Source organism: Ciconia boyciana, chromosome 5 (assembly GCF_034638445.1).
Source record: "Ciconia boyciana chromosome 5, ASM3463844v1, whole genome shotgun sequence".
Lineage (NCBI taxonomy): Eukaryota > Metazoa > Chordata > Aves > Ciconiiformes > Ciconiidae > Ciconia > Ciconia boyciana.
In genome coordinates this window covers 68,943,426-68,956,819 of record NC_132938.1, presented here as the reverse complement: position 1 = coordinate 68,956,819, position 13,394 = coordinate 68,943,426, and the positions used below count along the sequence as shown (strand labels likewise).

Here is a 13,394-nt window from a genome sequence, read left to right as displayed (position 1 = left end):
CTACCTACTAAAACTATGGAAAGCAATAGTAATAAATACATTTTACACATGTATTCATGTAACAGTTCTTTGCTGGGCACACTACACAGTCTATAAAATGAACTATCTGTAGTCTTTTGCTCTGCTTTAATTGGCCTGCAAAATAAGAAAGATGGATAGAAGCTGTTTCTCAAAGTCAATGACTACAAAAATCTTACTGAAATGCTATACATGAGTTAAGGCTAGAGTAAAATTTACATTGTTATTTTGCTAACTACTTCATTATAGTGCATTATCTGTATTATGAATGCACCAAGTGGTCTTTCTGGGGACTTTATACGACTTCATATGATTTTGCACCGACTGTAGGAAACTCAATTCTGTAGCACAGGGAAAGATACAATGACCGTCACTGAAGGAACAAAAACATGCATCTTTAAGCGCCAGTTATCAGAAATGAGAGAGAAATAGAGCTAAATTTAGGTTCCTATGGCTAGAGGCGCATGGAAAACAGTGAAACATCTGGGATTTACTTGTTCTTCTTATGGAAAAAAATAAACTAGATACATGAAAAACACTTAAAACCATTTATAACCTTTTTAAATTTCAGATGACTGGTTTGCCAGCTGCATGCTGTCTATCTCCCAGGAAGCATTGGACAGGCACTTGAATATCTGTTCCAGTCATTACAACCAAGCTTTCTCAACCATATACAGGATATTTACAGACTATGGACTAGCTCCTCCAGTCAGAGCAGAACTGCCACCAAGGCAAACACCACACCCCATGAGCTGACAGACAAAAAAAAAGCAGTTCTTTCACAACAACATACTTGTAGAACTAGCAGATCCAGGGCCTACTTACCAAGAAAAAATCCTGCAAAAGCTGTCCTTTCTTGCAGTCATTCTAGCTGATGGAGGACAGCACCATGTCCCTGTTATTGTCTCCCTGGCTAGCCAGATGTTAGGCTATTGCGGGGATCCTACCATCCTCTTCTCACAACAGTCCAGAGTGAGAAGAAAATTGACTGTCCCTCATGCTGAGCAAGGGCCTCAGTACCACTCCTCACTTTCTTTAAGAGATTCTATCTCCCCAATCCACTTCCAATTCTAATTTATCTGAGAATTAGACCTCCTACAGATTGATTACTAGCTCCAGGCACCTGATAAGTCATGACAAAATTAAATTCACAGGCTAGTACAGTTTATTAGCAGGTTACCGAGTTGCTAGAAGAAAAGAAAATACCCTCACCCCTCTCCCAACGCCCTCCTACCAAAACCCTAACAAGCTTCACACCACCCACACAAGTAAGGCACCTGTACATCATTAAGTATAATGTCCACACAAAGCCTATGAAGTCCAGAAAAGAAGGACCTGTAAATTAACACCTTATACCACTTTGACAGGAGTGTGCTGAAGGACCAACCACTAATTTTGCAGTATCTGAGGATTTGTACAGCAACACTACTAACATTCAAGTCTCCTTCATTTATAGAAATTGTATTTACCCACAAGTGTGTGTTTGCACTGCATGTTCCTGTAAAACACCTAATTGGCAAATAAACTTACACTATGGATATATCTAGCTGCATTACGTACTCTCTTTCCACAGCAAAACTTACACAATGTAGCAAATTCTGTCAGCTGCTCATCATGTACAGTTAAAAAGATTACAGGGGAAAAAAAAAACCATCATAAATGCACAAGGACCTTCTCCCTAACTGCTGCACTCTCTCACACAATAAAATTAATAATTTAACTATCTGAAACTTCACATGTGCAGGGCACTGCAAGTAGACCAGTGGCGTTTTCACTTCAAATTTATATAGTCTTTAGTCAGTATACCTAATCTGCATTTCTAACACCTGCTTCAGTCAGCTGTGAAGTGCAATGTTATCTATAAAATTTTCTTTCATCTTTGTACTGTCCATCTAACAAAAAAATTATATGATGGTGGATAATTATTTGACTTTAAAAAGGATATGAAACTTTTCACATGTTTTTTGATCATTTCTTGAAAGACATGCTCATATATTTGACATTCCATTTTATTAAAAGGTTTGAGTTTTTTTTAAAAACCCTGGTTTTCACATTATTCATGTTATCTAATCCTATGTAATATATTCCTCCTTCAAATAGTTAACATTCATTTTCCATACAGCAGTAAAAATGTGGGAAAGAAACTAGACCACAATTAAGCAATGAGACATGACAAGGTGAGCATTTTCAGGCCATTAGTACATGCCTCAAATGCACCAGGAGGAAGAAGCTAGAATGACTTTTCCACTCAGGTGATCATCAGCGCTAGCACCTGTATCATACCACAGTGCAAAGTGATATATAAAGAGTATGCAGAGGGGTGAAACCGCATGCAGCTTTCATTCATGTATGGGTTTATGTCAGGCAAAAAAGCTGTTCCCAGTCATGCATGCTCGCAGTCAAGTTAAACGCTAGGAGAATAAAGGTATCCAATGAAAGTGTCCAGTGTTGAGCTTTCAAGACATTGGTTGAAAACCAGGAGATAATATGAAGCATGGTTTATAAATGTAGAAACAACATCCCATCTTCATATATTAACATACAAAATTTTCTATTTGACATGGGGTGGTCATCACATTTGGATACAAGCAAAAACAATGATTTTTATTTGGATGTAAAAACAGCAAATTTTCAAATGCTTCACCTTCAGTCTTTTCAGGGAGTGACCCCACTTTGTACAACATACTGAGTTTTTCATAGATAAAGCCAGATGATTAGCTAGTCTGGCCTTCCACCAACTAACAGGGAAAGGACATCACGTAACCATTCTTGAACAAACCTTTACACTGGAGTTAACCAAGAAGATACTTTCAGAAAATATTTTGGAAAAGGAATTTTGTGATACAATCTTTTTTAAAAAGTAGAAGCAACAAATAAACAATTTACTTATAATTGCTGGAATGAAGGAGAAGGAAAGAAGATGCTGGGAGGTGAATTTGCTCACGTGTCATGCCAGAAAGGTGATAAACTGTATGAGCAAGCCTGAGTCTCAAGGCAGGCGAAGGAATTATCTCCAAGACGGTTTGGGTTTTGTTGGGGTGGGGGTTTTTTTGTTATTGTTGTTTTGGTTTTGTTTTTACATAACGCCAAAGTGAAAAATCTATTTCACTGATAGAACAGTGTTAAAAGAAGCCAGGTAATGACAGATCATTAATTAAAATATTTCTTCCCCTCCTTCACAATAACCATTATTTCCATTAATACGTGCCATTAAGGATGAAAGCTGTAGGTTGTTTCGATACTTTGAAAGAAGCTAAGGAAAAATAATAATGAAGGGAGCCTCTCAGCAATGACACAAGTACAGCCATTCAAAAAAAACTCATGAACTACCACTGTCTCATACTGAAGGGTCATGATGGTTTCCCAAAATTGCCTTTTAAAAGGCCAACAATAAATAATGAGCAAACACAAATTTCCAAAGGAAGTTCCAGTTTTATGATAACCATGCCTTCCTTGCTAGTTGAGTTAAACACTTTGTGAAAGCTTTTGACCTAACCTCTGGCACTTCCATTAAGACAGTATTTGTCACCCTGACAGCAAGGGGAATGGTTTCCAGCCACTCAGCTTATAGTAATAATGACGTCCCTCTTGTTTTTACCCCAAGGGACTGAGGACTGCCGATTCATGGACTGCGGAGTTTTGGACAGGCCCTGCTAGGTCAGACAGAAGAACCACAGAAAAAAACCATCCAAATTCAGGCAGAGCTTTAACCTGTTCTAGGCCAAAAATCAAGAAGGTTAATAAATTAATGTGTTTGGGATATTTTTCCTCCCCCGAAGAGTCAACTTGAGGTAAAAGAAGGTTTGCATAGAACAATATAGCACTGGTATTGCTGTTTGTAAGGGGATGTCACGAAACATGCATACTGCTTTCTAGAATTCAACTCTTGCAAGCTGCTGAATCCACATTTGGTGGACACAGAAGGACAAAGAGCTCCATGCTCCATTATGGATTACTGCATCCATGTAGGTGACTCATCAGCATTCCAGATTGTATTTTATAACACAGATGCCAGGTGAAATGACTCCTTGAAGCAGTACTAGTTCAAAGTGCTAATGAAGCAGCAGAAGACAGAAGGGTTTAAATACCCCTGTTCCAAATGAAGGGATGATTTCTCTCCACTCCCCCTCACCCCAACACCCACTTTTCTCAGGCAGGTGACTTAAAAGCTGCAGGACAGAGGAAAGATCATTGCTCCATTTCAATCAGAAGCTAAAACTTTGGGGGAGAACATTAACAGCAGATTCTAAAAGCATTTTAATTTTCTTTTGATTAATTTTTTTAAAAGGGAGGGAGAAAATTATATATTTTGTGCATTTACAAATCTTTCTGCAGGGAACATTTGCCCTTAAATCAGGCCAAATGACTACACATTTGTGTACAACCACAGCCCTAGAGGAATGCAGTTTTGCTTCTTCCAGTATTAAAAGATACTACAGAGAGGGCAAAATAAAAAAAAATTGTATTTCATACTGCCTCCCTTCTCAATTTCTCCTTCATGCACCAACCTACCTAACATAAAGAATAAGTAACATTCAAACATTTGGTTCCCACAGACACAACTAATTATTTGCAAGAATTTTAAATCTCTTGTTTCACAAATAGATTGTTCAAAGTTTTGCAGTGTAAATTTTCACCTTTTTAAACAAAGCATGCAAATATTTCTCCATGTATCTGTCAGAAACAAACAGAGCAGCTTTTCAATGCAACCATTTTTTAAAACTGATTTCAAATAAGTGATATGACATTGTCCCATGATACGAACTTTAATGACTTAACTAGAAGTCAGACATCTTCTAACAGAACTAGTGATACTTCTTCCTGTTAATTTTACTTTCTTTGTCTTGGAGTAAAAAGACAGGAAAACCGTTGCAAAACAGAAGACAAGAAATCATCACAAACTAGTACCATGACCTTTTCAATATTATGATCTGCACACAAGTTTCGCTCTAGTGCAACTGTTTTTTTCAAGTCCTGACCATTAACAAAAAGTAAGCAGAACCAGAAAAAATAGCCCAAAACAAGTATATTATTTTGACAAAAATGCTATATTTTCACAGTAGAGAGGGCAATGATGAATTTTACAAATTATGACAAGTAATCTTAGACAACAAACTGATTTTATGCTAAAACTGTGTATCAGCACAGATGTGATTTACATACTAATCCAACAAATTGCCTGATTATATAATATTAAACACATACATTTTCTCCTCTAGATGTTCTCCAAATGATAGTTACCAAAGATACATACTCTTTTGACTCTGTTATTCATTAGCATTCATTTAAAATGGAATCAAGCTTTTTCTAAATTTCCAGTATTCAATTTCCATCAACAAGAGAGATGACTGTAGCATAGTCAGTCTGAGGGCACTTTCATTTCCAGTTTCCACACACTATGTGATCACAAGAAATATGCCAGATCATAAAATTTAAGGTACTCTGAATGCCCAGTTTTAGCTCCTGAAACTTCACTCCCTTCTACTTTGCAATTAATAAATGACAACTGGACTGGAAGAATAAAGCTGCTTGAATTCTCACGCTATCTTTCCAATTTGCAACAAACACCCTGAATTCTGCCTCTGAATTTTCTCCAGCAACTTTCACTTTTGCTGCTTGTTTTGCTAACTCAAGAAATGCTACTGCACATATATCCTCAGCTATTTCTTTCCCCAAGAACCTATTAATCCATAAAAACAGTAATGATGAGAGAGGGGGGGGTTCAACATACTGTCTCAAAAGCAGTCACCAAGTACCACACCAAGCAAGAGCACTAGATGGAGTTGCTGGCCAAAAAAGTAGGTGCAAGAAAAAAATCCTACCTACTGTTAGGTGTCATATGAGGAAGGGGAAAAAGCAGAATATCCAAATATATTTATCTTTAAAAAGACATAGTTAATTATTTTGGGGCTGTAAAGAGAATACGAAGAGATACATTTAATGGCCTACTTATTGCTACCTTTAAATAAACTTTTTTGGAAGAACTGGCTGCTTGAGTCCCATAAGACCGAGGGAGATGAATTAAATGCTCAGTAGCAAAAGCTAATGGGAAAATTAAGAAAGCACTGAGACCAGCTACAGCCCACATAATTTATAAACATTTGACAGCTAATAGTTTCATTTTTTTGTTATTGTGTAGATTTCAATGCATTTTCCTCTTAGCCATTGAAGAAAAAATATAGGGACTAATCATTGGCCTTCCAGAGGATACTCTTTTCGGAGAACTTAATAACACATTTTCTTTCCTCTTGGTTACTGTTACCTACCCTCCTTCCCCTAACATTTCAAAGATAACCAACAGCAGGGCTGTCATTTGTTAACTGGTTCTCAGACAGTCTGTGCTGGCTGGCCATGTAAATCCCTATTGGCTTTGTTGGTCTTTTCAAATTGACTGTGTCATCAGATAGACCACATATCATCTAGGTGTTACAATACTCAGATTTCCAGTTATTCCCCTATCCGATTTCTCTCAGTCCCTTGGCAGCAAGATCTCTTTTACTTCTTTTTAACTTTCTAACGATCATACCTTTATACTTATTCCTTTTTTATTTTAAAGGAGTTCAGCATTACTCATAGACAAACAGACTTTTTTTTATTTTGTAAAAGATTCTGTATCTGTTTCTAACTGACACCCACTCTGTCAGTTTGGCTTTTGGGGAGAGAGGGAGGGAAAGAGGGAGAGAAAATGAATAATGGGATGGGTGCACATGCCTAGCCATCCCTCAAAATAATAATCTGTATCAAGGGCTCTTTTCTTAAGCTTGCACTAACAGGTCTCTGTCACAGTGAGCTTTGTTACTCTGCCTTGCTTGTATCAAGATAGTACAAGCTAACTCAAACTTCGGTATTAAACTGAGCATGCTATACACTGGAAGCACAAATATGCAATAAGAGTGAAGGCCTACACATTTTAAAATGTTACTTGGCAGATCTGGAAACAGACGATGATGCCCAAACTTACATTGAGATTTCAGATCAAGCTAGCAGAAATCAAAATGAGGATGTTAAATAACAACGAGAGAACCGAGCACCAGCCACAAAATAAGAGAAAGTTACAGTAAGGCAACATAAGTGGCTCCCAAGATTATTTAAGTTCCACAGAATCCAAACTCTTCCTGCCAGGTACATAATATCTGGTCCAAAGACTCACTGCTGCCAAGATCTGCCATTCCCTTCCACTCATGCAAAAACCCATCCTTCAAGCCTGAGGTGGCTTCCCAAGTGGCTGATTAACAGGGAGAACTTGCTCAGGATTTTGAGAACTACCCAAATCAAATTCGGAGCACAGACCAGCAGCACCACTGTACTGCTTCACAGAAGAAGAGACCACTTCCAAGAGTGTGGTGGCACACCGTAAAGCAGCTCCGCTTTGAAATTAAACAAGACTGAATCCAGAATTCAGCACCTGTTGTGAACAGACTTCCTGGCAAGATTTTCTTCTAAACAGCTAGCACAGTAAAAAGGGAATCCCAGATGACTGTTCTGCCCCTTTTCATACTGCAAAGACACAATTAGGAGGGAACAAAGAGGTATACAAACATTTGCCTGATTTTAGAAAAATATTTACAATGTTTGTCCTAGAAATAATTAAGCCAGATAAGGATATTTATCCTAGAAATAACTAAGATAAAAAAGTGATAATAAAAAAATCCCTAATAAACCTAAACCATTCAACATCCATTAAGGTAAAATAAAGTAAATAAATTCAGCCAATTGGTTATTTCCATACGGGTGGATTTCTTTAAATAGTAATGAAATCATTGCTAAAAAATCCATTGTTATTAAAATAAAAAAGTTGGCTCAGCCTACCAAAATTAGATTTGTAAGTTGCTGGTCATTCCCATAATTAAATCTGTGTCACAAATTTGCAAGAAAAATGGACACTATGACTAATGCATTTACTTGCTGCACTAGTGCTGTCAGGCTGTGTAAATCATTATGCCTGCTAAAGCAGAGTAGATAAGAATTCCATACATTTTCATTAACCAACTAGGCTTTGTGTATATGTGAGAAGCTAACTTTCACATTCCCTGCTAGCTTTAGCTTTAATTTGGAAGACAACATAAATAAAACACTAGCCTTGATTTGATTAGCCAAGTGGCTGCTCCAAAAATTTTTTTTTAACAATATGAACCAGCTCTGTCCACTCAGAAAGACAGTCAGATAAAACAACAAAACCATACATACCTAATTTGGACAAAGGAGATTAATGAAATGATGGGCACCTGGAATAGGTTCCTTCCTTCAGACTGACTTACATAGCCTGGACACATGCCTTATTTCACCCCATAGGTTTCAATAGAGGAAGCGAAGCTAATCCAAGACAGCATCATAAAAAGTCTCAATCAACACTTTCATTTTCAGCTGCCCTTTGCGCTGTTTTTTTTCAGGAGTGCAATGGTCACCAGAGCAGAGTCCTCTGAATCCTCTCTTTTCCTCTTGATTTCCTGTCACCACAGACCTTCAGGTTTTGGTTACAGTTCTTCATTTAAGTTGAAGCTGATGGCTGTTCCTTTCATACTTATTGTTCATAACCCCAAGGCACCAAAGAATCAGACAATGTTCACTCACATCACAAGCTGGATACTCTCATGAGTTTCCAAGCCTACCGTCTCAAGCGGAAAGGAGATTAATGAGAGGTACAAAGAGATTAGACAAGGCTGTTTCTAATCTAGCAGTGCAAAGCATTTTGTGAGGACATCCTCCTCTAGACTTCAGGTCCTCTCCTTCTTCCATGCCCATGGCATTATATTGTCACTGCAAACTGAGTTTAGTTCTCAACCGAGCACGTGTGCCCACTTCAGTGCAAGAACAGCCTCAACGACAGGCTATGCCTTGGTGAACTTAAAGCCAAAGAGCTGAGCCACCCAGGCAAACACCTTGGAACAATTATCAGCACAGCGTGTTTTGCAGTATCCTGCCTACTGCTCTGCGCTTTGGACATTAACAAGCATTATTTTCTGTTGCAGCACAACTTTTAGAAGCAGAATAGAAATGCTCAGGAAGCATGGTAATGCATACAACGTTAAGAATCTCAGCAGACCCATACTTAACATCCCAGACAATTCTTTAGCCTTTAGGTGCAAAAGTATTCTCTCCTACAGGTGGAAGCAGCTATCTCAGTGCTTTCTATCTCAGCAGATCTTAGCATGCATTGGCATGCTTTACAGCAGCATCCTTGCTGATAACCAACCACCCAGTATTAGTAAAATGCTCTCAGATTTTATTAAAACCCCATTAAGAGGAAAAACTGAAATCACTTATTATGTTCCACAATTATTGTAAACCAAACTGTTTAAGTGAGGGGAGGAGATAATGATATTAACTACCCAACTCAAAGCAATCCTCTGTGGTATGATTCTAAATATTCTCTTGGCTGAAATTTATGTAAATTGAATTCATCTGTCGTTAGTTATTACTAATCTAGCTACATAAAAACACTTTTCTGTAACAATTAGTTCTTTAAAACACTGTGTTTTAATTAGACCTGGGACATTATTAAACTAAGTGTAAATAAGTACAGTATCATTCCATGCATTGTTTTGCCTGCATATTTATAGGAATATGGGCTTTGGTGGAGTTTAAAAGGAATTCCTTTGCAGTTGGTTGGTAGTTTTTGTAAATCTCTTTACCAGCGAAAACACCTCCAAATGCTTAATCTAAGTGTACTTCTCCTCATCAAGACATATTTGGCATTTCTACTTTTTGTGTATCACAGCGTGTTCCTTTTCATCTGAATAAGCTCATCTCAGTACCATTCTAACATTATGCTCAGTCTTTTCCTGCAGACATTTTGTTCCACAGTTTATTTTAATTTAACTTCTCAAGGACCATTTCCTAGTCTTGGGGGATAACAAAAAAAAAGAAAAAAAGAAGGCAAAAAAGAGTTAAAAGTATAGCACATCTCTCAGCTCTTTTAAAGCAGCTTGCTTCACGCTATCATACACAGGCACTGGCCCACAGGGCACAGTCTGAGAACAGATAACACACTGTCCTCCTGGCTTTGTCAGGGCTACATGCAAGTGCAGCAACCCGTCCATGTGCTACACATTGTAAGACAAGGAACATAAGAAAAATTGCAGCCTTGCCAATGGTCAGATCCTTCCAAATTATCTCCAGGACATATATATGGTTATGGTCACAAAGGTATATAACTACATCTAAGCCTATCCACAGACAGCACATCATCAGACACTAATAAGAAAAATGCAAATGTGATTTAGATTCATCATGAATTAAAGATATAGGAAATAGGATCTCCACCTATAGCCAAGCCCGGAAGTTAGGCACCAATATAAACTGATGGATTTCCAAAAACACCACCAGGACCTTCCATTATCTTCTCAGAAACAGGCCAATTATTTTCATATTTTATAGAACAGTTTTGACTTCAAACATTATATTTAAACATTATATTTATATATAAACAAAATTATATTTAATGCTTCACCAGTTTTTCAAAGAAAACTTACAAAGTAAGCGACCAACATGCTAGTGACATTCAGGAGCCACTCAATTAAAGGCCATGTAGACCTACAGCACTGTGAAACTGGAAAGAACTCTGGCTACTTGTTACAGTCCCTGGCCTACTATCACCCCATTGCATTTTCAGTCATAAGGTTCATCCTATCAACTGCATAACTGGAGAAGTTTGTAAGAGCAAAGCTTTCAGTAAACATATTTGTGATTTATTTTCTGTCATACATATATATTCCCTACATTATCATGATTTCAAACTAGGGTACCACAATAAGTGTCTAAGTGTTTGTATATATTTGTGACTTAATAGTGGCCACTTTCTTTATAATTTTATTTTAAAAAATCAGTAATTGGAAAAAAATCAGCTGGTATGGTGGTTTGATTCTAGCTGATCTTTAATATTTTTGAAAAGTCTTTCCTGGGAATTTTTTTAACAAGAATGTTTACTGCAATGCTGCTCCAAGATTTCAAAAAAAAAAAAATCAAGTGAATAAAAAGTGAAATGAGGTAGTTACATGTAAATGGAACTCTCCAATGATCAGTTCCTGGAACTAAGACCAAAACCAAAATCGGGAGTATCACATGAGCACACAAACTAGCTCAGCTTCTTTAACTAAGATTTCTTCGAAGAGCTACAAACAGGTTCTAGAAATTAAAATATGTTTATGTTGCTTTACTAGGAGCCGACATTGTAGTCAGATGCTCTGGGGCCTAAATTCTTATTTGAAGTCAAAAGACATTCTCCTAATGACAGCTGAACTGAGGCCTTTGGGGTATTCAAGGAAACCTCCTGAACTGAAAGCTAGGGACAGCAGAGAAACTGGAGCTCGTGCCAAGCAACAAGAGAAAATGCCACGCACATACACAGACTTAAAAGTTGCTCTAACACTGGGATTCCACAGTTTGAGGCAGAAAGTACCTTCTTCCCATTGGAGGAGAACATGACAGGTGACAAAAAGGAACAAGTATTTGGAAATTTATATTTTTAAAATGTGAATGGTCATCTATATCCACAAAACTTATATCCACCCTCCTAACTTTAAGCTGGTCCCCCAAAAAAGCAGCACCGCAATGCATAACTTCAAAATGCCGTGCAACCTTCTCTCTTGGCAGTACAGCTTTACATAGTTAAGTTCCCAAACTCCAGCTTTTCATAAAACAAATATGCATAAAGCAAGTTATTTTGTACTTGCAGTTTTGATTTTAATTTCCTAATTTGAATTCTTTTGTTGTTCATTCTTTTTATACATCATAGTTCTCTTTATGGGGACACAAGATTGGAATTGCAAACACACACTTCTAAACATGCACAAATTTTAGTAAAGAAGAACAAATTCAATTATTAGCTGCCTAAATAAATAAAACAAACAGTTACAGTAGCTTGCCTACATATAAAGTAATTTGTATTTAATATTCATTAATGTCTCTCTAAACAACACATCAGTAAAAAATCCATTCTTCCTTTCTTCATAAATATATTTATTTAGTGTTCTTTACAGTGTCCTTTCTGAATCTTTGTAGACCACCAGGCCTACAAATACTGTTTTAGCTTTTTACAGAAATGGTTATATTTCCAGATGGATTGATTGCTTTCCCATATCTAGCTATTTTAGTGTGTTCCTCAGAGACATTGAGTGGCTTCACTGACAGTGAAATATGCTAAACAAATGACATGTCACTGAGTAAATTAGCATCTACTCTCTGATCAGCTGGGTCATGTTTTCTTTTCAAAATCCATGGCCTCTTGATAGAAAATAATGAGTATTTGATGGGCCTTATTAGAAAAATCAATATATTGATGCCCACGTCCGAAACATCTGCATAATAATAGATTCTGTTAACCCATTAAGGAGAAAATTAAGATGTGTTTTCACATTATTAATTTACCATAAGCAGAGACAATTTATTCACTACTTTTTTCAAGAGTTCAGCAAAAAGAAATTGTAAAATCTGTATTTAATGGCATGGTGACATAAATTGAAAGATGATTCAAATTTTTGCCAGCTAAATGGCACAAGTCCACCAATACTAATGTGAAAAATACAAACACACCAATGATACTGTTAAAAATAAGACTATTAAAGCACTTGCTATAAATACTGCATTACTTACCAAAAAACTTCCAAAAGCGGAATTAAATATAGCAGCTGCCTGAAGAGAGAAAAAGATAAATATCACCAATGGTAAAATAGCTATAGTACAAGAACAAAATGTTATTCCCCTGCCCAACAAGCTATTAGATTCTCCAAATACACACATACACAGAGACCATTAGGCAGTTAGCCACTGCTTAAAAAATTGCCAGTGGCCTGTAACTTATGAAGACTGATAGGTTCTAGTTTATGCATTCATAAATAATGTGCTGAAACAGACAAAAGCAGGAAGAGAAAAAAAATCCTTGCCGGTAGACTTAAGAGGAATATCCACAAGAACTAGGAATATTACACAGAAGCTTGGTCTCACTGCTTTTTGCTCTAATTTGCCAGAAACATTTTTTACATATTGACCTATTAATTAAAATAAATATAATCTGGTTTAACTAAAACACTGCATTTTCATAGACTTTTAACATTTTTTAATGGAATGTTAATCAGGCAAGCAAACTAATTTAATTGTTCATCATAATAAAGTATTGACAAATTCAGAAGTTTCTGTAGTTGGACCAACAAATTTAAAATGGGAACAACAAAAAAAACCAACAAAAAAAACCCCCAACAACCTCACACTTCTGAGGCCAAAATGTCTAATCATTACTTTTTACTCCATAGTCTTTTAAAATAAGAAAATAAACAATTTTGATAATGACTTTAGAAGTGTTTGTGCTTACCTAAATATCCAGGAAATACAAGGTAGCAGTATTATTTCTTAACATTAACTCATTAAATTCCAGAAAGTTA

The 13,394-nt window shown here is 36.7% G+C and overlaps 1 protein-coding gene across 8 annotated transcripts in view; it reads right to left on the bottom strand.

The window, feature by feature from the left end:
- SLC10A7 (solute carrier family 10 member 7) overlaps nucleotides 1–13,394 on the bottom strand; it is a 154,780-nt gene that overhangs the window by 90,207 nt on the left and 51,179 nt on the right. For 6 of the 8 annotated variants that reach the window (XR_012042603.1, XR_012042604.1, XR_012042605.1 and 3 more), the window contains exon 5: nucleotides 12,610–12,648. The exons of the other annotated variants lie outside the window; for them this stretch is intronic. Coding sequence is in view for 3 of the 6 variants with exons in the window: in XM_072862124.1 (XP_072718225.1) it covers nucleotides 12,610–12,648 (39 nt within the window). In the remaining 3 variants the exon portion in view is untranslated. The remainder of the gene's footprint in view (nucleotides 1–12,609; nucleotides 12,649–13,394) is intronic. 8 annotated transcript variants of the gene reach the window in all.